Raw genomic sequence first — 26,947 nt, forward strand, 5'->3', positions numbered from 1 at the left:
TGGTTGGAGGCCCGGTTGGGGCAACCCATGTTGGTACCTAATCAAACATTTGGAAGCAATCCAGGTTTTAGTCATTGCCCATTTTTATTTGAAATTCTTGATGTAAAATTATTTTCAAGGAACAAAAGAGATTAAATTAGATTAACATGTCAAAAGATCTCACATTATAGAAAGTGATCTGAGACCAAATTAATATTAATAAAAAAGATAGGCCAGCAGAACCTTGGATAATTTAATACATTAAAACTGGGAGTGGGAGGTAGGGAAGGAGAAAGAGGAATGTACCTTTAGCACTTATTTATTCTAATTTGTATTTGTGCTTCATCATGAAGTTGTTTTACTGTAGAACAGATTCATTTAGGTTTATTCACTCATATTTCCATATGAAATCAAAATACAAGTGGAAATGTATTCAGATCAGGAATCCACCTTCTGATGGTTCTTTTGAAAAAAAAAAAAATCAATATGTAAAATAAAAATAGAAACACCCTTCCTCATATACTTAAATTGCAGCCAGAATAATGGGATAACCACTATTTACAGAGCACATATCTAGCCATTTTTTCTAGGCCAAAGGCAATGTTCTAAGCTATCAACCTGGGAAAGGAGAGGATTAAGTGAAAAAAGAGAAACAACACCTCAAGTTAGAGCAACCCAACCCCTCCATTGGTTTTTATCAGGAATTGGGGAACTCTGCTTTGGCTAAGGCAGTGGGGGCACCCCCAAGGGCTGAAAACAAGAAGGGGCAAGGAGGAGGCTTGCCTATGGGATCTCAGAGTGAGCTTTCTCCTTCCCAAAATCAACCACCAAGTCTGATTGTTCCACTTCCAGGTCAGACTCAGTAATTCTTAGGTAACTCTAAACAAAACACAAAGTGACAGCATCCTCTGCAACAGTCTAATCCCATCAGAGCCAGTAACTAAAAGCCATTATGTTGCAATTGATTATTTTATTTTCCAATCAGCCAACAGTCCCAACTTATGGCTTTCTTCCCTTTTTACGCAACGACTGTCCTTCTCCAGAGAAAGCGACGAATCTGCCTCCAGCTTCATCCTAAGTGTGAAGATAAAATACTATTTTCAGAAACTCCTTGGAGGCTTAGAATAAATGCTTTATTCTGTTGACTCATGTGCCAGCCACCCATTTTCCTCACTTCCACATTATACATAAGAAGAAAGGTCTTTGAAGTGGAAACGTAAATCATAGTCTACTGAATTGAGAAACAAAACCACAGAATCACAGCTATGCCTCTACCACAGCCTTTATTCTCAGGTTGAATGTACATCCTTTTGCAGAAGAATCACATTTTCAAAATGGAAAAATGTAAAAAATATAAAATACACCCCAAAAGAAGAATCATCTGTAATTTCACCACCCAAAAATATTTCCAGCCACTTTATTATATATGACTGTATATGACCTATTATACTTCCCGAGTCTCAAGTCAATGAATTTCTTTTCTCGTATAGGCTACAGAAAATTCCATCATGTGGGAGAGGCAGTCTTCCACCACTGGATGTTACTACCAGGTTTGCGGTATTGTAAACAGTTGTGGTGAGCAGTTTACTGTGTTTGTCCGCAACTCTGATTTTTTTTTTTTTTAGAAGTATTATTCTTCCATAAAAGGACTGTGTGTTATTTTTAAGGCTTTTAATATTATGGTCACTAACCAGCCCTCAGAAACATTCAATCAAGCTATTTTCCCACCAAAAGAAAGAGGGCTTGTTTTTTTCTGAACTCCTGAAAACAGCAGGTATCTTTTCATCAGTTTGTATTTGCTAGTCACTTGGAGGCGTTATCTGTGCAAGAGGATTACACACTCCATAGTACGTGCCCCTGCCTGCACTTGCCCCACCTGACCTCCATGCAGGAGTGTACTGGTGTGGTGGCAACCATGTCAAGTTGAGTCACAGCTAAACCAATCAGCCTTCCTTTTCTGCAGAGCCTTCTGTCTTGTCCTGCTGTCCCTGTGTCTGGCTTCTCTCTTCTGCATACATTCAATCACAGCAGGCATCCCGCTGTTTTTGTCTGTTTGCAGGTGCATCTCATAGGGCCTTTAAGCTGCCCTACCTGGACTGGCCATCCTCTTGGTGCTACGAATGGCTTCAGGGCTCCCTATTTCCTGGACCTAAGTCTTTCTTATTTTTTTTTTTAAATTTTTTTTTTTTAATGTTTATTTATTTTTGAGACAGAGAGAGACAGAGCATGAATGGGGGAGGGTCAGAGAGAGAGGGAGACACAAAATCGGAAGCAGGCTCCAGGCTCTGAGCCATCAGCCCAGAGCCTGATGCGGGGCTCGAACTCACGGACCGTGAGATCGTGACCTGAGCTGAAGTCGGACGCTCAACCGACTGAGCCACCCAGGCACCCCTAAGGCTTTCTTATTTCTACTTTATTCCTTCATTTTAGTAGGGTACATCCTCCAGATGCTTCCTGAGAAAGGGTGTTTGAGAAATACCTTTTTGTGAGATCCTACATATCTGAAATTAGCCTTTTCTACTCTCACGTTTCCCTGATAGGTTTGGTTGGTGTTAGATTGCTGGGGCTGCCATAACAAAATATCACAGCCTGGGTGGCTTAAACAACAGATATTTTCTCATGGTTCTGGAGACTGGAAGTCCAAGATCAAAGTGTTGACAGGTTCGGTTTCTTCTGAGGCCTCGCTCCTTAGCTTACAGATGTCTGTCTTTTTGCAATGTCCTCACACGCATGGTCTTCCCTCTGTACAGCTAACTTTCCTCTTCTTACAAGGGCACCAGTCAGACTGGATTGGGGGGCCACCCTAATGGCCTCATTTTAACTTAATCACCTCCCATAAAAGCCTTTATCTCCAAATACAGTCATATTCTGAGGTGCTGGGTGTTAGAGCTTCAACACAGGACTTGGGGGAATATAGTTCAACCTGTAAGAGTTGGGTACAGAACTTTTTAGAAAAGTTCCCTCTCAGAATTTTGAAGACACTGCTCCAAGATCTCCTAGCTTCCTGTGTCCTGCTAAAATGATGCCATTCTTAATCTGTGGTGCAGCCACTTTCTGCCTTCTGAAAGCTTTAGGTTCTCTTCTTTGCCTCAATAGGGGGCTATTTTCATTCACAGTGTTGGATGCTCAGGGGGCCCTCCAATCTGTAAACTCTGTGCCCTTTAGTCTGGGGAAATTACTTCCCTGATGGTTCCTGCCCCTTTAGTTTCTCTAATCTCTTTTCAGAACTCTTCTGATTTAGAGGTTATCAGCAGAAACTTCCTGACTACAGTCTTCACTCTGGGGTGAGCTGGCTGGCACATTCCTCAGGGTTCATCAGACTGTCCAGAGAAAGCTCCTCCAACTGCAATAAGCAAGTCTGGCAGCCATGTGTGAGCCAAGCAAGGGAAGGATATCAAGGGTGACAACATTCAGGATACAAACTGTTACTCATTTGCTCTTTTAGTTCAGTCCTATCCACCGTACTGATGGCCCCAGCCTCGGGACCTGTCGTGATGCCTCTTCCAGAAGACGAGCCTCCAGCTTTCTCCTGGGGTCAGGCAGGTACATCCCCAGCAGGTTATGGGGATAGTGGCGGGGGGTTGGGGAGAGGAGGTGCTGTGGTTCGGTTCTTTGTGACACACATTCCATCTTTGTCCCCCATTTCCAGAGGTGCCTTTCAGAGCTCTACTCTCTACACCAATCTGCCTCTTGGCTTTCCCCACAGCCAGCTCAGAATGTGGCTTCCATGGCCTGCGAAGTCAGTTACCCCTTCTGTTCTGGGGCTTTCAAAGTTTTGTAGCAGCTGCCTCCTCTTCTTGCCAATGTCTTTATTACCTTATTACCTTGTGCCACAGCTTTCCTGAGGGTTCAGGATGGGGTAGCGCTAAGCATGTGCCTTCAATCCCATCATCAGCCACACATTTCTTCTCCAGTACTTATGGATTAAACAGCTCCAGCTGTGCCTCACCCTCCCTTTCCTGTATCTCCAGCAGTCAGGTCACAAGTCAGCCTGGAGGACGGCCCTGCTGAGGCCTCCAAGCTGGAGGCAGCAAGCCCCAGCATGTAGCTGGCAAAGGCTTGGAAAGGCACTCAAGGAGGAGTCAGAGGGTAAGGTCTCATTGGGGAACCACACTGGTTCCTCTGAGCCTGGAAGTTTCCCAACACCGTGTTAATTCAAGGAACATTAAGACCAGGGCGGGATGCAAAGGGGTAGGAAATATGTAAACGGTGTAGTGGTCTCTATCCCCAACCGCCCCACAGGAAGAGGGGAAGAGTTCAGTGGCCAAGGGGCTGGTGATGGCCCTGCAGCCAGGATCCTGAGTGGGCTCACAGAACATCTGCCCTCTAGCCTATTCTAGATCCCCAAGACACTGAGCCTTAGGGAAAAGGAACCAGGAGAGTGGTGGGTCTGAAGTGCTGGTGTTCTAGAAATAACACGAATTGCCCCTGAACCCTGGGTGCCCTCACCTCCACACATCTTCAGGCTCACATGTGTACAAATGCAGACAATCACGGCAGCCACCTCAAGGGACGGGGCTGGGGATTAAATAGTTAACTATGGCACTTGGTCAAGGCTCTGTGAGCTGGTATTGTGTCGATCACCACTGCCAGGTGACACCAGAGCTGTGGCCTACACACTCCCCGCATAGTCTCAACGGGACAATCAGGCTGCCAGGGAGAGGAGGGCCCTAGGCATGGGGAAAAATATGACAAAAACATCCTTATTCAGAATGGAAAGAACTCTCCAGTCATCATTAACAAATAAAACTTCTCATTACCAGTAAAATAAACTCACCTCTTCAACCTTTTTGACCAGTGGACGTGAATTTCTGATGAAAGTGATCTTACCAAGTTTAAATTCATAATTGGGAATTCCCCTGTGAAGGAGAGCAAGGAGGAGAAGTGTTAGTTTCAAGAGAAAAAAGCATTAAAATTCATTTTTTTTTAATGTTTATTTTTTGAGAGGGGGGTGTGGAAGAAAGAGAGCACACACACACAAGCGGGGCAAGGGCAGAGAGGGAGACAGAATCCCAAGCAAGCTCCATACTGTCCATACAGAATCTAACATGGGGCTCAAACTAACAAACCATGAGATCATGACCTGAGCCCAAACCAAGACTCATACAATTACCCGACTGAGCCACCCAGATACCCTGCATTAAAATACCTTGTTTTTTTTGAAGTTTATTTATTTATTTTGAGTGAGAGAGAGAGAGAGAGAGAGAGAGAGAGAGAGAGAGAGAACGAGCATGCACATGAGCAGGGGAAGGGCAGAGAGAGAGGGAGAGAGACAATCCTAAGCAGGCCCTGCATTGTCAGCACAGAGCCTGGCATAGGGCTCGATCTCACAACCCATGAGATCATGACCTGAGCCAAAATCAAGAGCCGGACACTCAACTGATCGAGCCACCTAGGCACCCCTAAAATTCATTCTTGGCAATCAAGAGGAAGGCAGGCAGAAGATACAAGTGTCCTCCCGACAACTCTCATTTTGGGGTACACTGCTGTACCCACTCTGGCCTTGGGCCAGCCCTCTGGTGCTCCCCAGCATCCTTCCTGAAGTAACCTGAAGGCAACTGGGGAAGAGGCCTGTAGACCTGGGGCCTGGCCTGCAGGGAGGGGTCACCTGGAGGCTTGGGGGCCTCATCATCTCTGTCCTCTAGCCTCATAGAGCCTGCAAGGGCTACATTCACACTGAATTCTTTAAGCTCTCTTAAGAGACTGGGTAAAAACACTGCCAGCATTCTCCTTCTGCTCTAACACACAGAGTAGACAGGTGACGACATATCCCTGCTACCTCCATGAAGGCCACCAGAGCAGGGAAACTGCTCTAAGAGTCTCTGGGCCCCTAAACAGAAACACATTAAGTAAGGCAGTTCCTGCCTCCTGTTTGAGGGAAGTTGACATAATGTGACTTGAATTATTTGAAGTCACAAAATAGGAAAACAGGGAGATTACTAAACAGGTAGTGGAATGACCTGAAACAGGAAAGCAAGCTGATCAGGTACTACTTGGGAACAGGTGGAGGCAGAACTGGAAGCACCAATGGAGGCTGTGGGAGAGGCTTGGCAGTTGAGGAAGGGCACCAATACCCACTGTCCCCCTCCCCACCCCTCCAGAAACAGTGGCTCTGGTGGTGCTCCAGCCCACTGAGGAGAACAGGCAGGGGTCATCCATTAATACTGCCAGCCTCCTTGGTCCAGGCTTGGTCTCTAGAGCTCCAGTGAGGTGGCCCCACCCCAGGAATCTGGCACAGAGCCTCCCTGTAGGATGACAAAGCATCAGGCGGGAGCAGAGTCAGGACAGACCCACCTTTTAATGTCTCCAGGCTTGATTGGGGAGGGACTGGGCTCTACACCTTTTTTCTTCCCATCCAGTCTATTTCCAGAGCCGGAAAAGGCCTAGACAGGTGAGCAAGAAAGTGCGCAAGAGCTAGTGAGCATACACATGCCCTTTGCCCAGAGATCGCTGCAGGGATGTGTGTTGGAGGTGGGCTGTCCAGACCCCTTAAGAACTGAAGCCCTCACTCCCCAGCTGCTGGAGTATGGACAGCCGAGAACTCTCCGCCCAGCTCCTCAGAGGATTACAGGGAGATGAAAGGAGCCTCCTGGCCCAAACACAGCCACCCTACGGGGGCAGCCAATAGCTAATGACAGGTCGAAAGGTCTGGCCCTAGCTTCTGCAGGGCCACCCAGCTCAGGGCCCCAGGGGTGGGGTGGGCTAAGGCCTCTGTTGCAATGCCCCACAGCTCTACTTTCTAGTCCATCTCCTCTGCTGCCTCCCAGCACCCTGGTGCCAGCACACCAGCCATCTCTACCTCTTCCCAGGGAGGCTGGCTGGCGGCAGCGCTGGGAGGTCACACTGCAACTTCCTTTCACAGAGGCCATGTTATTAGGGATAGAGCAAATGTCGTCATGTCTGGTCAATCTAAGAGAAGAATACGTGTGTCCTATTTTAACTTTTTGGTAAGTTAGAAATCTTCAAAAAGAAGAAGAAAAATTGGAAAAGCCTTGTAGAACTGTTAGGAGGATTCCAGGAGAAAATGGATGTAAAGTGCCACGTAACCGAGAAGGTGCCAGATATGTGTGTACACGGATGCCCAGAGCCCCAGTCCCTACGGAGGTCCCCAGATGGCACAGTGGGCATACAGAAAGTTAAATGTGTGGCCTGGTACTCACACGGAAGCCCAGCTCTCCAGCATAGCCGCTGTGGTCAGCTTCGCCTTCCTGATAGGGACAGAAATCATGCGATAAGCCTCTCAGCAGGGATACCCCAGCTTTTCTCTTGGGCCTCTCATTGCTACTGCCAACCCTGCACCCCAACAGCTGGGACACACTGTTCCATGGGAGCAGGGCACGTGGCCATGTCAGCACTGGCAGAGGCCAAACGAGAATCAGCTGTCAGGACAAACCCAGGACGCCCTCCCACAAAAGTCCCATTACCAAAGAGGGCAAACAGTGCTGGAGCTGGGGAGGGATGTTGGTGAAACAACTTACAGCAGACTCCTCATGCTGGACTTGTCTTTCAGGCTCCTTGTAACCCAGTGGGGCATCGAAGTCTACCTGTGGTGTCAGAAAAGTAGTTTTGAGATGTGGAGACACTTAGGCTTCCTTAGCTTTTCCAGTTTAATGGAGACAACTGTAGGTTCACATGTGGCTGTAAAAAATGCTACAGAAAGTTGCCCTGTATGCTTTGCCCAGTTTTCCCAATGGTAGTGTTTTAGAAAAATTGCATACAGTATCACCACCAGGATAGCAACAGTGACATGATCCCACCTTCCTGTTCAGATTTTCCAGTTTTATACTGACTCACTGGTGTGTGCATGTTAAGGCCTCACAATTTTATCACAAGTGTAGGGCAATGTCTCCATCCCCACAGCTGAGATACTGGACTGTTCCAACATCACAGGGACCCCTTGAGTTGTCCTGTTACAACCACACCCGCCTCTCTCCTGGCTTTCTCTCCTAACTCCTGGCAACCATTACTCTGTATTCCAAGTCTAAAGTCTTGCCAGTTTCAAGAATGTAATACACATGGGACATATAACATATGTCAGAATATAACCTTTTGGGATTGGCCCCTCTTGCTCGGCAGCATTCCCTGGAGATCTACTAGGCTGTTGTGTGTACCAGTAGTTGCTTCCTACACAGGAGCTAAGTTTTCTTAGCTTTTTATTTTTTAAGTGTATTTATTTATTTTGAGAGAGACAAAGACAGTGCAAGTGGGGCAGGGGCAGAGAGAATCCCAAGCAGGCTCCACACTGCCGACAGTGCAGAGCCTGACGTGGGGCCCAAACCCATGAAGCTGTGAGATCATGACCTGAGCTGAAATCAAGAGTCAGATGTTTAACTGACTGAGCCACTCAGGTGCCCCAAGTTTCCTCAGCTTTTAAGAATATTCACTCTTTAGGGGCACTTGGGTGGCTCAGTGCGGTTAAGCATCCGACTTGGGCTCAGGTCATGATCTCACAGTTCATGAATTCAAGCTGCGCATTGGGTTCTCTGCCATTAGTACAGAGCCCACTTCGGATCTTCTGTCTCCTTCTCTCTCTGCCCCTCCCGTGCTCACACTCTCTCAAAAATAAACATTTAAAAAAAAAAAAAAAAGAATATTCCTTCTTTAGCATGTCTAAGATGCTGGTGGGTGCAGCCATCTCAGAACTGGCTACAACTCTGCCAGTTCTCTTGGTCTAAGAAGGATCATAAGGTCAGCAGCCTCCTTATAATGTTCTGATATCATCTTCCTCCTCTTTCACCCAAACAGTCCCAGGGGCTACATGACACCCTCGAGGGGAACTGGCCTGCAGGGGCCATCAACTGCCCATCTTCCTTCACCCCAAGCGCACTTGTAAGCAGCAAAGGTACTCACATTCATGTCACACTCAATGATGGACACGGCTTTGTCAGGCTTGGTCTCCATCACCCGCAGTTCATAAATCTGTAGGAAAAAAACAAAAATCAGTTTCACAGTTCATGGCAGCATTGGGCGCTGTCGTCATTCATGTTACTGTGGCTCCCTACTAGGCTCGCAGACACACCATTCACCTCCATGACCCCCTCCCCCAGATGCACCTCTTGCTATGACAAGGGGGCTGCCTTTGTGGGGGAAGGCTGCTTTGATGCCCATAAGTGGTTCAAATCAGACAAGGTAGTTATGCATCAAATTGCAAAAGACACAACCTTTATCCCAGGAAGTTCACTTCTAGGAATTTATTCTAAGCAAATAATTAGCTAAATACCCAAAGAGAAAATTCTGAGAATGCTCACTCCAACATTGCTAATAATAGTGCATTCTCAAAATACCTACCAATAAATTGGCTAAATGAATAATATTTGTTCACATATATAGAAATTATAGTCACCAGCGGAACCATGCAGTCAATGGGAGAAGTTAAAAAAAAAAGTCATATTGCTGTATGTCCAAGATGATCTCAAGTGTGTCAAAAATGTGTATCAAAACATCCAGAAGCGGGGTGCCTGGGTGGCTCAGTCAGTTGGGCGTCTGACTTCGGTTCAGGTCATGATTTCGCGGTTTGTGGGTTCAAGCCTTGTGTTGGGCTCTGTGCTGACAGCTCAGAGCCTGGAGCCTGCTTCAGATTCTGTGTCTCCCCCTCTCTCTGCCCCTCCCCTGCTCATGCTCTGTCTCTTTCTGGCTCTCAATAATAAATAAACATGAACAAAAAACAAACAAACAAACAAACATTCAGAAGGATAAGAACAAAAAGTGGCAGAATCTGCTTTTTCATGCATCGTTTCTGGTTTTCTGTTTACCTGAGTACGTCCTGCTTTTACAAAGAACAGTCTGGAGAGTCCCACCATTAAACAAAAGCCTCAACATTAGGGGGAGGGTCCCCAAAGTAAAGTGAGAAGGCTTCGTGTGCCCAGTCTGTTTTTAAAAGTTTCCTCATTATTTAATAGAAAATGAACAGGGGCGCCTCAGTGGCTCAGTCAGTTAAGTGGCCAACTTGGGCTCAGATCATCATCTCAATGGTTCAGGAGTTCAAGCCCCACATCAGGCTCTGTGCTGCTAGCTCAGAGCCTGGAGCCTGCTTCAGATTCTGCATCTCCCTCTCTCTCTGCCCCTCTCCCACTCAAACTGTCTCTCTCAAAAATAAACGTTGGGGCGCCTGGGTGGCTCAGTCGGTTGAGCGGCCGACTTCGGCTCAGGTCATGATCTCACGGTCCGTAGGTTCAAGCCCCGCGTCGGGCTCTTTGCTGACAGCTCGGAGCTTGGAGCCTGTTTCGGATTCTGTGTCTCCCTCTCTCTGACCCTCCCCCGTTCATGCTCTGTCTCTCTCTGTCTCAAAAAAATGAATAAACGTTAAAAAAAAATTAAAAAAAAAATAAACGTTAAAAAAATTGGGAGAAAAAAAAAAAAGATGAACAGAAATGAATGCATGCTACTGTACGGATGTAACGTAATTTCTCCAGTCAAAATCTGGGCTGACTCCAATGGGTTTGCCAGCACCACACTACTACCAAAACTGCTATGAAATCTGTACATGCACCCCTGTCTCCGGAGGAACATGTTCTCATTTTGCTACAGTACTGCTTTCAAACTGCAGGTCACAAGGAATTAGTGCACCATAATACCAACTATGTTGCAACCAGAGCTGGGAAAGAAAAATCTTAGAAGGAGCACTATAGAAATGCTAGAATATATTGCGTGAGGTATACTTCCTATACTTCCATGACAATTTCTAGTGTTTTGTATTATTCTTAAACGTTCAACATGTATGTGGAGTTCCCAGTTAGTTTTACTGATTGAACTTTTTCTTGGGTTGCAGACACTTTCACTCTGAACAACTCTTCAGGCTTATTCTTTTCTAATATTTTAGATGTTCTTGCTCGAGGCTCTCAAACGTTATTACTGCTTTATGTGGCGACATTTACCAAGATTTACTTCATATTTGCTAGTTTATTTGTTCACCATTCCTTCTGGCATGCTGGTCTTTCCTTCTAGGAGAATGCTTATTCCTGAAGCACATGCTTTTGAAGTTCCATTCGTAAATAAACTCTCTGGGATTTGGTTTATCTGAAAATATTTTGATTTTGCCTGCATTCTTTAAAGATTTTGGTGACAGTTACTTTCTGTCAGCCTCTGAAGATACAGTTGCTCCCTGAACAACATGGGTTTGAACTGCCGCTGGTCCACTTACATGCAGTTTTACAGCACAATACCTTAAATGTATATTCTCTTCCTTGTGACTTCTTTTTTTTAATTTTTTTCATGTTTATTTATTATTTTGGGGAGAGAGAGACACACACAGAGTGTGAGCGTGGGAGGGGCAGAGGGAGAGACACACAGAATCTGAAGTAGGTTCCAGGCTCCAAGCTGTCAACACAGAGCCTGATTAGGGGCTGGAACTCATGAACCATGAGATCATGACCTGAGCCAAAGTCAGATGCTCAACCAAGTGAGCCACCCAGGCACCCCTCCTTGTGACTCTTTTAACAACATTTTCTTTTGTCCAGCTCCACGATACATATAACATAAACTATATGTGTTAATCGACTGTTTATGTTCTTGGTAAGGCTTCCAGCCAACAGTAGGCTATTAGTAGTTAAATTTTGGGGACTGAAAAGTTATTTGTGGGTTTGGTGACCCTAACCCCATATTCTTCAAGGGCAAACTGTATTCTGCTATTTTTGGCTGTAACAGTTGCTGTTCAAAGGCTTACTATTTACCGTTCTTTTCTAAGTACCTTCTCTCCGCTTATTTGGTATATGCAACTCACCCTGTTTGATATATACTATACTCCCTGTTACTGTGGGCTGAAAGCCAGTTCTAAAATAATTTCATTTATTATCTCTTCACAATATTGTGGCTCCATCATTCTCTCCTGCTGGGATTTTCTCAGTGTACCCAATAATTCAGTCTCCCCTATGCTCATTGCCTTGATCTCTTGTGTAGAAATTTTTTTTAATCTTATTTATTTTTGAGAGAGAGAGACAGAGAGAGACAGAGAGAGTAAGCAGGGAAGAGGCAGAGAGAGACAATCCCAAGCAGGTTCTACACTATCCGTATGGAGCCTGATTTGGGGCTCGAACTCACAAACCATGAGATCATGACCTGAGCCAAAACCAAGAATCGGACGACTGAGCCCCCCAGGTGCCCCTCCGTGTAGAATTCTAAGGCATTTCTCCAGATTTAGCTTTCATTTCATTAATTCTTTGTCAGCTGTTATTTAACTCTTTGACTGTTTTTCAAACCCTCCTGGTTATTTTTGGTAGTCTTTTATTGATTGCTAAATTTTATGGTTCTGTTTTTAAAAATACCTTTGAACATTTTACACATAAGTACTTTATGTTTGCATCTGAAAATGCCAATACTGATTTCCTTAAGGGTCTATATCTGCTTTTCTTGTCTCTGCTTGGGTGTCAGGTGACAATGTCCCCAGGCAAAGCCAGGTTCTGCTTCCCCTGTGCCCCACAGCACTTGGAGCACCCTGCAGGGCCAGCTCCTTGAGGGCCCGTCCAAGGGAGGGAATCACAAGGACAAGGACCCAGGCTACTTTGTTTCTGTGTTCCCACAGACCAGCAAAGGGATTAGCTCAGATCATAGGTGCAGTGGAGAGGTTCTAATGGAGGCACAATCAGTACCCTTGGCCCCATGGGATACAGACTATGATTAATAATGTTAAGCTCATTCACCTATAAATGCAATCAATCCTCAAAACAGAGCCGCTGAATGAATTACTACAGGGGTTTAAACATGAACGCATAAGGATTTTAAAAAGCAAAGAGTAGGCAGCAATCCTGATAAAAGCCATGCATACCCTGCCTAAAAAGAACCCCCATTCATTCTGTGCTGACAGCCTGACAGCAGGAAGCCTGCTTGGGATTCCCTCTTCCGCTCAACCCCTCCCCCATTCGTGTGTATATGCTCCACATGTTCTCTGTCTCAAAATAAATAAATAAACTTAAAAAAAAATGGGGACCCATGGACGGCTCAGTCGGTTAAGCAACCAACTTCAGCTCAGGCCATGATCTCATGACTCGTGGGTTTGAGCCCTGGGTCAGGATCTGTGCTGACAGCTAAGAGCCTGGAACCTGCTTTGGATTCTGTGTCTCCCTCCCTCTCTGCCCCTGCCCCGCTTGTGCTATCTCTCTCTCTCAAAAATAAATAAAAATATTTTTAAAGAAAGAAAGAAAGAAAGATCCCTCCCCCCACCCCCCATTTAAACATCAGAATGGACACTGCAAGTCTTCAGGTGTGACCTACGCTGACCTTGGCTCTGGGCCCTATTGGCCCCACGGTTGAGACACTCACCTTCTCATTGTAGTTGATGGCAATCACATCCCCTGTGGTCAGGCAGGCAAAATTTCTTAATGCGTTTTCTAATCTGCAGACACACACTGTTAAGGCAACATGGCAAGATGGGTACCTTAAATCTGAAACAAGTTCTATAAAGGTTTAGATGATCACTGTCATAAAGTATACCAGACAGGCATATACTGGGCTGGTGCTAAAACACACGGCTTTGATACAGTGAGATATTACTCAGCAATAAGAGAGGGTGAACTCATTAGATAGATGAATTTCACCAACACTGCTGAGGGAAAGAACCTGCCACAAAGTGTTCCCTCAAGAAAGGCAGCTCTCTGAGGGGTGAGAAGCAGCAGGGAGGTTCCTAGAGCTGGATATCAGGTGAGGAGGGGCAGGCAAGGGCACAGCAGACCTTCTGGGAAGATGGAAGTGTTCTGGGTACAAGGGTGTTCACGTTTGTCAACTGACCAAACTCGGGAGTTTTATTGTATGTAAATTACACTCAACAAGTTGATCTTAAAAATCCTATGGGAGTATGGAAGAAAAAGACTGAATGAATCATAAATAGGCCCCCTCAAAAGTTCATCAAAAATCAAAGATGTTCTGACACTTGTTCTTCTATCTTTTAGGTGGTAACCCAACTTTAGGGCAGTATGTTCTAAAATAAAAACTAAAAAAATAAAAATTAAAGAGGGAAAGGTAACCTGTAAACCCTTTTTATAATTGCAAATAATAATAATTTCTCTAAAACTAAATAACCCAAATGCCCAGGCAAGGGAGTTATGCCTAATCACACGGAATACTTTAACCATATCATCCTTGTCAATTCAGAGAACTACTTTAAATAGAATGGGCAAACATACGACACTCCTCCAGAACCTAGCACTGTGACATGGCATACCAGGCAAGGCTCTCAAGAGTCTGACTTGAGGGGAGAAGACTCAGCCTGTCCAGGATCCCTTCTCTTGGTCAGATAGCCTTTCTTTTTTTTTTTTAAATTTTTTTTTTTCAACGTTTATTTATTTTTGGGACAGAGAGAGACAGAGCATGAACGGGGGAGGGGCAGAGAGAGAGGGAGACACAGAATCGGAAACAGGCTCCAGGCTCTGAGCCATCAGCCCAGAGCCCGACGCGGGGCTCGAACTCATGGACCGCGAGATCGTGACCTGGCTGAAGTCGGACGCTTAACTGACTGCGCCACCCAGGCGTCCCGGTCAGATAGCCTTTCAAGATGAGAACAGCTTTGTGAAAGGGCATTCTGTGTACACTGTCTTCGCTCCCTTGCATAAAATGCCATGCTGTTGGGGTGCCCTTCCCTTAGCTCCAGCCCAGCTGTCAGAGCCAGCCCACCTGGTTTCTGCATCACAGCTCTACGTGCCCAACCTTCTTGGCTCTGTGCTGAGTCTGCCTTTACTAAGAGTGCCTTTATCCTGACTGTCAGCCAGACCCAGGAGCACCAGACTGCCTCTCTGCTGACGAAACTGACACTCTTTCTCCATGAACTAACAAGTTAACCATGCGGATAGAAACAGCCTCTGAAAACAATCTGGAAAGTCTGCACCGCAACACACATGAAAATCCAGAGATCAAAAGGGGGCATGGTCATCGAGGCAGACACTCCTGGGCACTGATCACCAGACAAGCACCTCCAAGGCAGTGCTCTGAGGCATCAGGTGAGCAGACATGTCACAGTATGTCACCCTGCCTGTAAAACGGGAAGCCTCCAACAATGAGTGTGGCGAGCACAGCTCCCCAAGCCCACACCATGTCCAGGACCAAGTCATAGGGAACTGGTCCAGACATAGTCAGCAGGAGACTCACAGCCCACACGTCCAGGATGTAGCCGACATCAGCTTGCTCCTGGGTTGGGGTTGGGGACAGTGTGCAAGTAGGGCGGGTAGAAGCAGTTTTGTTTTTTTTTAAACTACCTACCTGTCTGTATTGTTCAACTGTGTTTTATCGAGCCTTTTAAAAACAGATAGTGGAGTGGTTGCCCTATAACAAGATCTCAACAAGCAAGCCAGGGCCTCCAATCTAGAGGTCTAGACCACAGACCACACACAGCATGCTTCTTGCCCACACCAGTTGTTTCTTAAATTATCAACACCCATGTCTGGCACACATTCAGAGAACATTATCAAAAACCACTAAAACCTAAAACCTTTTCTTTTCTCTTGCTTACAGAAAAATGTACTGTGTCACTGCTCCCCAATGGTTTGGAGTGAAAAGCATTAACCCTGGGTAAAAGGTGAGGCTGAGTAGCATTCATGGTTGAGGTGGGGCACGAGGGCCCGTGAGGGTTTGGGCCTTAGAGGCAAACCAGCCAGCCTCCTTCCACCAAATACACTGAGCTTTGTGCCAGGTGCCCCAGTCTACCTGGAGGAAGGGTTCCACTTTGCTCTCAAGGGAAGTGTCTGGAGAGTGTCCAGAAGAGGCCCAGAGAGTGCCACGTGTGTTTGTCCAGGCCCAAGCCCAGGTCCAGGCCAGGGTAGACATGCTGGCTAAACACCATTATTCTCAAACCACAACTCCAATCAGAAACAAATGTGTGGTCTCCAAAGTAGGCACATGCTCAACAAAGAGCTCGCTTTTTACAGACTGCCAGCACACCCCTCCCTTGTCCAGAAGAACCCTTATCTCAAAAGGATACACTGCTTTGGGGTTGGTGATGTCCAGGAAGTCAGGGCTCTGAGGCTGGAATTTGGAGTACGTGGCTACTTGAAGGTTGACACTCTCCACCTGGACCAAGCCCCCTTCTTCCAACAGCAAATTCTGCATCATCTAAAAGAAGAAGAAAGCTACATGAGGCTCCTGGAAATCAAGTGGCCAGCATGAGCATCATCTAACCACACACTCAGCAGGCCAAAGTATGGCATTCTGATGGCTCTTCCTTGGGTCCCTGGAAGAGGAGCCTGAGATGAGGACTTGGGGACATGTAATTTAATTGCGATTTGATGTTAGGAAAGAAGGTAAAGCCAACCAGCAAGTGAGTCAAAGGCGTGAAAGGAAGGAGGCCTTGGGGTACTACCTAGGTGCCTGCAGCCAGCAATGTGTCTCTGTCAGCCTCTAAGAAAAGATGGTCCCCTAGAAGGAAAGGCCACTAGCTCCAGGTCTCCTAGGGACAGTGTTTCCCCAGGGAAGCTCACCCCTCCATACCTTTGAGTTGTCTCACACACAACTTACAAGGCCTTGGAGCAAACACGGCTGCAACGGGAGTAGGATAATGATGGCACCATGTGGGCTTACCTCAAATGGAATGGCCATATAGCTGAGGCAGGTGCAAGGTGGTGACAAGTCCCCAGAGGTGTCTGCTACAGGGGGTCACATAAAACTGACAAGATAACTTCATACTTCTATGAAACCACCCTGTGTGGTGGGTGCTGGGTGAGGAACAAGGCAGAAAGATACGAACAAAGGCTTGTGAGTACCTGGTGTGCAGGAAGTCAAGAGACCATAAGGCTGACACTTAAGAGTCTGAGACAAGGAGGGTGGGCCAGGAATGAGGAACCCTGCATGTCTTGGGAGTGGTTTTTTGCTTTTTTTATTTTAAACTTTCTTTTTTTTTTTTTTTAATTTTATTTATTTAAAAAACAAAATTTTTTTTTTATGTTTTACTTATTTTTGAGAGCAAGAGAGACAGAGCATGAGCAAGAGAGGGGCAAAGAGAGAGAGGGAGACACAGAATCTGAAACAGACTCCAGGCTCTGAGCTGTCAGCACAGAGCCCAATGCCAGGCTTGAACTCACAGACCACGAGATCATGACCTGAGCCGAAGTTAGACATTCAACCGACTGAGCCACCCAGGCTCAGAGAGAACCAGGGGCACCTGGCTGGCTCAGTCAGTAAGGCATGCAGCTTTTGATCCTGAGGTTTAGTTTGAGCCCCATGTTGGGTGTAGCTTAAAAAAAAAAAAAAAAAAGCCAAAAACCAAAACCAAACCAAAAAAACCCCAAAAAACAAAAAAAAAAACCTTAAAAAAAAAAAAGTGCAGTGAGAACCGTATGAGCGAGACTCTACACACCCATCCCTCGGTTCAACAGATCACAGCTAACCTCGGCTCCTCATTCAACACCCCTCTCCCTGACCGCATCCCACACTGGGCTGCCCTGGAGCCAGTCCCAGGCATCACATCCCTTCAAGAACGCTTCACCCAGGCGGCACTGACGGACCAGCACTGTGGCTCACAGAGGCGGTTAGGAGGTAACTCTAACAGTCCAAGGACAAGATACAGGTAAGAGGAAGGTAGGCCAGGGCCAAGGAGGGCAGAGGTCATGAGTGAAGCTAGAGGGTGAGCAGGGCCCTGTGGGCCTGTAGAGGTCCTGACACACTCTCATTGAGGGACACTCTTCAGGCTGGTGTGGTCGCTCCAACAAATGTAGTACACATAGTAGGACAGGCACAAGGCAGCAGGCTTCCACGCACTCCCAGTGGTCCTGGGCGGAGATCTTGATCTAGCCCAGCAGATGAGGCCTCAGGTGCTAGAAGAAAGGCCAGCATCTGCTCCAGGCTGACTTGTCCTGAAGAGGCCTGGGAGCTCTGGGTAGGACAGAGCACCTAACAGAAAGCACCTGCTCACGTACCGCTGAGGGTCAAAAGATCATTAGGCCAGCTCTGCAGCAGCAACTGGAAACCCCCAGGCAATCATCTGCTCTGGCCAAGAGCTGGAAGGCCAGCCCAGGAAGAGGCAGGTCTATGCTACCTAAAGAAGCTTCCCAGGGAATACGATATTTCTTGGCAAAAAGGATCCAATTAGTTTTCTGGTCCAAAGCATCCTGGGAGATTGGACAAGGGGCCACCAAGTCTGTGGGTTGGAGAGAGAACTTTGGAGGTACGGTGTACCCCAGTGTTACCACCTCCTCTTTTACCTCTACACATGGGTCCCAGAGCAGCTCTGAGGATCCAGAGTGGCCCTGAGAAGTTGTCAGTGTGCAACACTTCAGCCACCCACATCACTCTATCCGATGAGTGGGACAAGTCGTCCAGCCCAGGAGGGGCACCTGCAGACCTACAGGACAATAAGGTACCAAGTGGCAAGTGTTGGGAAGGGCAACTGAGCAAGGAAGCAAATTGAGTCTGGGCTTTGAGGCGTGAGTAAGAGCTCCTTTGGGACAGAGGCTGGGAAACAACACAGGAGGGACCAGGAAGCAGGTGTGATGGGAGTGCAGGGCTCCCGTGGGGAAGAGGCTGGCCAGGCCTACCATTAAGTAAGGACCCAGGCTCAAGAGAAAGTTTGAGTGCAAAAAAGAGACTTTGTTTTTATGGCAAGGAAGTGATACACTTTGGAAAGACTCAGTTACAGACAAATATCTAAACACACACACGATGATGTGACAAAACTGGGGGAGAAATTAGACTTGGGGAGCAAATGTATAAAAACCTAAAATTCCAGGGGTGCCCTAGTGGCTCAGTCAGTTAAACATCCAACTCTTGATCTCAGCTCAGATCATGCATGGTTTTTGAGTTCCAGCCTTGCATTGGGTTTTGTGCTGACAGTGCAGAGTCTGCTTGGGATTCTCTCTCTCTCTCTCTCTCTCTCTCTCTCTCCCCCTCTCTGTTCCTCCTCCACTTGTGCTCTTAAAATAAATAAATGAACATTAAAAAAATAAATCAAAATAGAAACCTAAAATTCTGTACACAGACCACTTCAAAAATACTCCTGCTTCATTATTTTCACAAAAGCCTTGCCTAGGAAATGGCAGGTAAACAGGTGGCTGTGGTTTCTAGGCTACCAGTTGGTCTACTGTCAAAGAAAGGTCACCCGCCAGCATGCAGAACCTTGTTCTGAAACCCTTCTCTATTAGCCATGTCATTGTTCCAGGGGCGAGGCTCTCCCACGTGCTGGGGGCCTCCCTACTTCAAAGCCCCAACCTGAGACTCTCAGACTCTCAGAGACCGGCACAGTCCCACTCACCCAGTGTGGGAGGTAGCAGATGCCCTCGTCGGCCACAAACTCCAGCACACCACAGTGCGTCATGCGGTCTGAGTTCTTGTTGGTCAGTTTGAACAGCATGGGGTAGGTAATGTTGAGTCGGCCTGAAGAGGAGAGAGAGGCTGAGGCAGAGCTTCGGTGAGGGAGTTCTATTCTCTGAATGCGCTCCTCTGAAAATCAGCCTCCCTGGGTGCTCCCCAGAGCAGGCACTCAAACCCACAAGGTGCTTAGGCCCCTGGATGCCTACCCACCCAGTAGACCCCATGCTCCCCTAACATATCACTTGGCCCAGAGCTCAGGAATGTTTGGTGACCCAGGTACACAGTACCGGCTCACACTTGAAGTTTTCTGAAACCCCAATTTTAAAAAGTGATACGTTAACTCATTTATTCATAAATAATTTCATTGCCACCCATGTGCTGGACAAAATCCATGCCTGCAAGGGTTTCTAGTTAGAAGGGTGGAAAAGAGCCTAAATGTCCATCAACTGATGAATGGATAAAGAAATTGTGGTTTATATACACAATGGAGTACTACGTGGCAATGAGAAAGAATGAAATATGGCCCTTTGTAGCAACGTGGATGGAACTGGAGAGTGTGATGCTAAGTGAAATAAGCCATACAGAGAAAGACAGATACCATATGTTTTCACTCTTATGTGGATCCTGAGAAACTTAACAGAAACCCATGGGGGAGGGAAAGGGGAAAAAAAAAAAAAAAAAAAAAAAAAGGAGGTTAGAGTGGGAGAGAGCCAAAGCATAAGAGACTCTTAAAAACTGAGAACAGGGGCGCCTGGGTGGCTCAGTCAGTTAAGCGTCCAACTTCAGCTCAGGTCACGATCTCGCGGTCCGTGACTTCGAGCCCCGCGTCAGGCTCTGGGCTGATGGCTCAGAGCCTGGAGCCTGCTTCCGATTCTGTGTCTCCCTCTCTCTCTGCCCCTCCCCCGTTCATGCTCTGTCTCTCTCTGTCTCAAAAATAAATAAAACGTTAAAAAAAAAAAATTAAAAAAAGAAAAAACTGAGAACTGAGGGTTGATGGGGGTGGGAGGGAAGGGAGGTTAGGTGATGGGTATTAAAGAGGGCATCTTTTGGGATGAGCACTGGGTGTTGTATGGAAACCAGTTTGACAATAAATTTCATATATTAAAAAAAAAAAAAAAAAGAAGGGTGGAAAAGAAATAAACACGTACACCTAGATGTTGCAGTGCTCTGTGAGAGTCATGGGCAGGCCAGCCAGGGAGGGAATGCCAGAGAGGAAGCAGCCTGAACAAAGGCATGAAACCCAGCCAGTTTGGGAATGGCTAGCAATTGGGTGAGGCTGGGGCACCAGGACAGGGTGTGAATGTGGTCAGGAGGAGAAGGGATGGGCCAGACACTATGCAGGGTGGAAGCATTCAGCAATGTGGCTCTCTGCAAGGTCACCACACAGTCCGTCCGTCCCCTCACTCTAGTGGTCCCAAATTGAAGCCCCATGGATGGCCAGAGGCAGGCAACAGGACCATTGGCAGGCTGACTCAGGAGTGTAGGAGGTGCAGGCAATGTGAAGCAGGAGAATCCAAGAGTCGGGGACATGGCGGAGGGCTCTGCAACAGACTGATGCAGTGACAAGCAACACTGTTTGCCATGTGCCAGGCTCTTGCTTACTCTTCCCAGAACAGTGAGGTAGGGACAATCATTACCCTTTTCATCTATGGGGAACTAACATGCCCAGTCAGCAAGAAGCCCAGGATCACACAGCCCAGGAGTGACCATGCTGGGATTCAACCCAGGCTACTGGCCCAGGTTGATCTGGCTTAACCGCTAAAGCCCACTTTGACCTGTCGGTTTAAACATGGCAACAAAAGTTCCATTCAGCACCAGGAGGTATGGCAGACTCTGCCTAGGATTCTGGTGATGCAGATCAAGTAAGAAGCTTGGGCAGGAAGCCACAGGTGAGGGAGAAGAGCCTTCAGAAGTAGCAGCAGTGGGTGTGGGTACCCCGCCCCCCCCCCCCCCCGCCAGTCACCAAGGGTGCCTTGGATGCTGGAGTACAATGGCCAAGGGCCCAGAGGCCAGGCCCTCTGTCCCCAGGGCACCTCTCAGCTGTGGAGTTGTGAAGCAGAACCATGGTTAGTCAGGGTGAAGTAGATCAGGCTGTAGCCAAGGATCCAAGATTCTTGTCGTTGGAGGAAACCCCTATGTTCCTCAGTCTAGTAGTTTTCAAAGTGCATTTCCTGATTTAGAGAAGTGCCTTGAGGCTCTGAGCCCTCTGCACTCCCTCACCTCCTCCAAATTGAGTAGTGACACTTTTATAAATTAAGACTCCCTGTAAGATTTCATTTAGACAAAATTTCTTCCAAGACTTAAAAGATCTGAACACTGATCTAAACTCTACTGTCCCAATCCAAGTCACTTCTTAGACACTTGTACCAAAGGTCACTCCTGGCACTCAGCTCCTAGGTCAGCTCAAATAGAAGGGCAGACTCTCTGGGGGGGCCTTGTTCCCTCCTCTATGATGACAGCCTGAGGGCTATGAACTCCAGGGTGCTCTATCTACCCACTGGCTAAGCAAATGCCAGAATTCAAGGCCTCTACTGTGTGTGGCCACTGCCACTGCTGGCATTGGTTAAGCGATGCTGGCTAAAGGCCACCTCCTGTTTTCTGACTGGCGTCACATGGGCTTGGGCTGTTTATACACATGCCACAGGGCACCATCTAGAGGAGGCACTCCTGCCACATAGCAGCTCTGATGGACAGGTGCCATGTGTCCCTGTTTAAAGATGACAACACTGAAATTCAGAGGCCAAGTCACTAGTCTATAGCCAGGCCAGGCTGCACCCCTTCTCTACAGTGCTGTCCCACATGTAGCAGATACCAAGTGTGGACCTGTGCTTTGGTGACCTCCACTATCCTCCCTTGGATGGGAGGAATTCACACCAGAAACACCACTGAATCTCAAAAAGCAGTGACTGTGCCTGTAGTCAGGGGCATGAGGTGTCTCTATGGGTTGTTCTCAGGGGATGAGAGGTTGAGGAAAGAGGAAGTGTGGCCACTCTCACAACCCTTGGGACTCTCTGGCTCCTGCTATAAGAGACAGAACCTGATGAGAGGGGCAGGTTCTGGGGCAGAAGATAATGCGCTGTCGATGCAGTGGGGCAGACAGGGCTGGAAATTTGGGCCTGGAACTAAAGAAACATGTTTGGGGAGGAGGTGAAAAGCCTATGCACAGCATTCTCTTGGGAGCTGACAGCCTCCTTTAGGGAAAAACCTAGTGAACCCAGCCAACAGAGTCAGCTGCCTCTGCAGGGAGAAAAGCACTGTGTTCAAACTTTCCTTGTCCTGATGGGATCTGGATAAAGTTTGTGTGTGTGGAGGTGGGGGGTTCGGTGTCAGGAGAGTAGAGAGCCTCCTTCATAGGGGAGAAATCTAGAGCTGAGTACTCACTGGCCCCCAACTGGATAGCTGGCCGCCATTGGCCATCACCTCACCAGGCATCCGTGGGCCCAGCAGTCCAGCCCAGTATGCAACCTCCAGGGACACTTCCCATCCAGACACAACGAAGGTTGCCTACGTCTGGACATACTGAAGAACATATGCCCAAGTTTCTGATGTCCATCCTTAAATGACCTCAGTTCCCAGGTCACGGAGAAAATACTTACTGAGTTGATCGAGGGCTGAGGGCGGCATAATTACTGTGGAAAGAACATTTAAGAAACATTAAGAAAGTAAAAATTAAAAAGGCAGCACAAAGCCAAAATTTAGTTGCTGTCATATCTTTAAAACGTACTACACGATACTTGTAAAGTAGCCAGAATTTCATAATGATCTTTGATAAGGAATTTTACTTGCTGTAATTTATTGCGGGAACCAGATAGCTATTAGCCATAAATCTAATCATAATTAGAACTCTCCCTCCCACCCCAGGCCCCCCTTAGGAAGTCTGGGGCAAGCAAGACTCTCACTGTAACTAACTTCTGGTCGCACATGCAAAACAAGGGCTCCTGAAGACCGCAAGCACTGTAGGCTGAGGGCAGGAAAGGTTACTATTCAAAATAAAAACGAGCACATACTCTTCCCTCCTTTCTCCACATCTGACCTGTCATTAGGCCCTGCGAGCATGGACACGGAGAAGCAGCGGTACTGCGTGGAGAAGCGGTTCTGGAAGACCCGGGGAATCGGGTGGTCAAACATGTTGAAGGAGAACTACAAGGAAGGAAAGAGATACTGGAGTTAGAACAGAACAAAGGTACATCTCTTCACGTCAAAAGCCCAAACAGGTCAGGGTAGTTGATGCTGCTGCACGTGTATAAAGGGCAAGATGCACGGCAATCCTGATGGACCAGAGCAGTCTGCCTGAAGCACTTCCCGGTGGCACAGTGAATCTCAAATCTGTTTCTACACATTCTGCCATGCCCAGTATCATCCCTCCAATCTAGAGTCTACTGCTTTCTTACTAAATCTTACTAAAATATATGATTGGCCACGTCAAGCCTGTCATTAACTTCTTTCAGTCTCCCATGCCTCCACTCCCCCAGGATCCAGGCCAGATCTCACATACACCTCAGGGACTGGCTACTGACAGCCCTTACAATCTCCTACACCGGCCACACCTGGTTTCTCCAACAGAAACACTTACCCTCTTCTTGTTAATTTAAAGAAATCTATCTATCTGAGTGCCCGAGTGAGCAAGGGGTAGAGAGAGAGAGAGAGAGAGAGACAGACAGACAGACAGAATCCCCCAAGGTGCAGAGAGAGAGAGGGAGAGAGTGCAGATCCTGGAGCGGGGCTTGAGCTCACCCAATGTGGGCTCGAACTCACAAACCGTGAGATCATGCATGACCTGAACCGAAGTCAGATGCTGAACCGACTGAGCCACCTAGATGCCTCCGCCAAAACATCTATTGAGTGCCCACTATCTGCCAGGCTCTGAGCTAAGCACTAGCAAAACACTCTAATGATGTTTGCTCACTAACAAAACAGGTACAACATCTGCCCCTGGAGGAGCTGACATTCAAGACAAGGGAATCAAGTAAGAGAAAATGTTTCCACGTCTGATACTGATAAATGCTCTAAGGACAAGACGGGGTAAGGGAAAGCTCCTGAGAATGCTATTTTAAATGGGTGGTCAGGAAGGGACTCTGCAAAGACTTGAGTGCCAGGAGGGAGCCAGGTAAAAAACAGGGAATGGCATTCCAGACAACAGGAAGAGCAGGCACCCAGCATTTGCACCCCGTCCCTTTCCCCTGGCTTCCATGACCATCCTTTCCTCGTTCCAGGAACCTTCCTTGCTTTGCCCAGGGTTTGGACTGATGCCCCTCCAATGTGCTTTCATGGTGTTATGCCATGGTAGTCCCTCCTGCTAATAAGTAGAGCCAAGATATTGTGCCACCAAAGTTAATATCCCAGCTCTTAACTTGTGGACTATGGTGAGGCTTAGAAAACATTTTACACAGCAATTTGGAGTCTTCTCAAAGTATTGCAATTGCCATGACGTCCCCCCAACCAAATATAAAATTGCACTATAGGGCATAAACCCAAAAGAATTGAAGGCAGGGTCTTGAAAAGATATTTGTATGATGTTCACATGCTCATAGCGACATTATTCATAATAGCTAAGGGATAGAAACAATCCAAGTGTCCATCAACAGATGAATGGATAAACAAAATGTAGTACACCCATATAATAGAATATTATCCAGCCTTTAAAAGGGAGAAAACTTTATCACATACTACAACGTGGATGAACCTTGAGGACTTTATGCTCAAGAGAAATAAGCCAGTCACAAAAAGACAAATGTTATATGATTTCACTTATAGGAGGTCTCTAGAGCCATCAAATTCATAGAGACAAGAATTAAATGTTGGTTGCCAGGGGGTAAGTGAGGGGAAATGGGGGGAACTGTTGTTTAATAGGTAGAATTTCAGTTTTGCAAGATGAAAAACTTCTGAAGATCTAATACACGACAATGCGAATATACTTAACACTACAGAATCTATGCTTTAAAACAGTTAAGATGGTAAATTTATGTGGTTTTTACAAGTTTTAAAAAATATTTCACAATAGACAAATATTTCTTGACTTGATTCCAAATATACATCAAGTAGAGACAAAGCCTGATTAGGTAGTTTACTAGCAATTCCAAAATCAAAATTAGCAAGATGAATCTGCAGTCTTCTTAAAATGCAAACACAGCAAGTTACTGCTTAAAATCTCAAATGGCTCTTCAATCCCTGGGGCTTTAGCACAGTAGTTTTCAAACCTTTGTCTCTCCTTCCTTTAAGCAGAACTCTGTTCAACAGTCTTGGCCAGAAGCATAGCAAATGTGAAGGTAGAGCGTGGGGTGGGGCTTCCCTGAGGCTTTCACTACACCAGCCCATCCAAGGCATTTTTTCTCTTTGCTTTTGTTCCTCATTAAGTCAGAAAATCCCCACGAAGTATGTAACACCCTTAACAATCTGCCTTCAATCCACCCATGAACCTGACCTTCTGCCCCTCTCTGCTGCTCCCTACCTCAAGTCCTACTTTCCTTCATAATCCCAATGTCTAGTATACTGCCTAGACCTATCAGGTATTCAGGGTCTTTAAGTGGATGAGGATGAACTTGAGAATGGAAACATGATTCAACAATGAAATACTTGGGACAAAACCTAGTAGTCATTATTTTTGCTAAAATAAGCAAATGACACTGAGGCAATGCTGTACAACAGTAATGAGACTCAGCATTGCATCCAGACAGACTTGGCCTCAAATTTCCACTACCCGCTTCTTTGACTACCAGTAAACTACCTACTTCCTTAAACCTTGTTTTTTTCATGGTTAAAATCATACTAATCGTCCTTGTCTCCAAGGGCATAGTAGGGATTAAATGGGATAAGGTGTAATAAGGGACTGTGGGTTTCAGTTGAAAGAAGTGTAAGAGAAAAAGCGCCAGCAACAATTAGCTACTACTGTTGTTATCCACTGAATCACTTAAATAGCCGAAGGCATCATTACAACCCAGCCAAGACCAAGAGGTACTGTGCTTGAGGAACTGGCTCAAGGGCTGAGTGTTCCGGCCCACCGGAAGGGTTCCCAAGCATTCTCCCTAGGGGGGCTGACTCTGCTGCTCACGCCCAACCTTTCAATTAATTTGGTGGAATGGAAACCTGTCACCTGTATAGCACTTTTGAGACCCGTGAGTGGACACAAACGTAGAAGAGTTTTCACCCTGAAGGAGTTCAAGTCCAACTGAGAGGAAATTCGAACCATGCCCAGGACTACCGGAGATAAGCTGAGGCCGATCGTGGTCAAGGGTCCGGCACTCGCCCGGCGGGGGTGACTCGGCATCTCCGTGGCCGTTTCTGTCCGCCCCGCCGGGCCCGGCCTCGGCCCCTGGCTCCAGGCCCCAGCCCCAGCTCCCAGACCCTGACAGGCCACACTCACCATGGTGGACACCTCTGCCTGGCAGATGCCGCTTCACCCAGAGAACGTTAGGATGGGAGCCCGCCGACCCTCTCAGCTCACAGACGCCGAAGCCGCCGAAGCCGCCGCCGCCGCTTCCGCTCCGACGCCCTGGGAGGCTCACCGGAAGTGCAGGACCCGGGACCCGGGGGTAGGTACGGAGGACAGCGGTCGGTTACAAAAGGGAAAAGGCCAGGCAATGGCTCTAGGGCCTAAAATTTCACTGGGATATTTACTAAAATACTATTTCATAATTTTCGTTCACTCTAGGGTAATTTGTGTAATTTTTTAAAATTACATTTTTATAGTACTCCCCTCTAGACCAATTTAGTGGGGCCCATTCTCCTTATCTACTACACTACCCAGAAT

At 47.0% G+C, this 26,947-nt stretch overlaps 1 protein-coding gene across 1 annotated transcript; it reads right to left on the reverse strand.

Moving 5' to 3' along the window:
* Nucleotides 1-65: 65 nt before the first annotated feature.
* On the reverse strand, nt 66-26,693 carry UFD1 (ubiquitin recognition factor in ER associated degradation 1). The gene is made up of 12 exons (XM_040465135.1): nt 26,561-26,693; nt 23,208-23,340; nt 22,797-22,829; nt 19,142-19,263; nt 15,881-16,011; nt 13,234-13,306; nt 8,830-8,898; nt 7,458-7,523; nt 7,140-7,187; nt 6,274-6,362; nt 4,757-4,838; nt 66-1,053 (listed from the first exon to the last, which is right to left on the reverse strand). The coding sequence occupies exons 1-12, from the start codon at nt 26,561-26,563 to the stop codon at nt 979-981; spliced, it is 924 nt and encodes a 307-aa protein (XP_040321069.1). The 5' UTR covers nt 26,564-26,693; the 3' UTR covers nt 66-978.
* Between the last annotated feature and the right edge of the window lie 254 nt (nt 26,694-26,947).

This window comes from Herpailurus yagouaroundi, unplaced genomic scaffold (assembly GCF_014898765.1).
Source record: "Herpailurus yagouaroundi ecotype Mexico unplaced genomic scaffold, PumYag 545, whole genome shotgun sequence".
NCBI classification, from domain to species: domain Eukaryota; kingdom Metazoa; phylum Chordata; class Mammalia; order Carnivora; family Felidae; genus Herpailurus; species Herpailurus yagouaroundi.

Excerpts from the sequence above, each read along its gene's own strand:
- UFD1 (XM_040465135.1), bottom strand. Across the intron at positions 22,830-23,207 it reads TGTGGAGAAAGGAGGGAAGA|TAATTATGCCGCCCTCAGCC; the intron begins GTATGTGCTCGT and ends TTCTTTCCACAG. Across the intron at positions 6,363-7,139 it reads CTGGAGAGCTGGGCTTCCGT|GCCTTTTCCGGCTCTGGAAA; the intron begins GTGAGTACCAGG and ends TCACCTGTCTAG.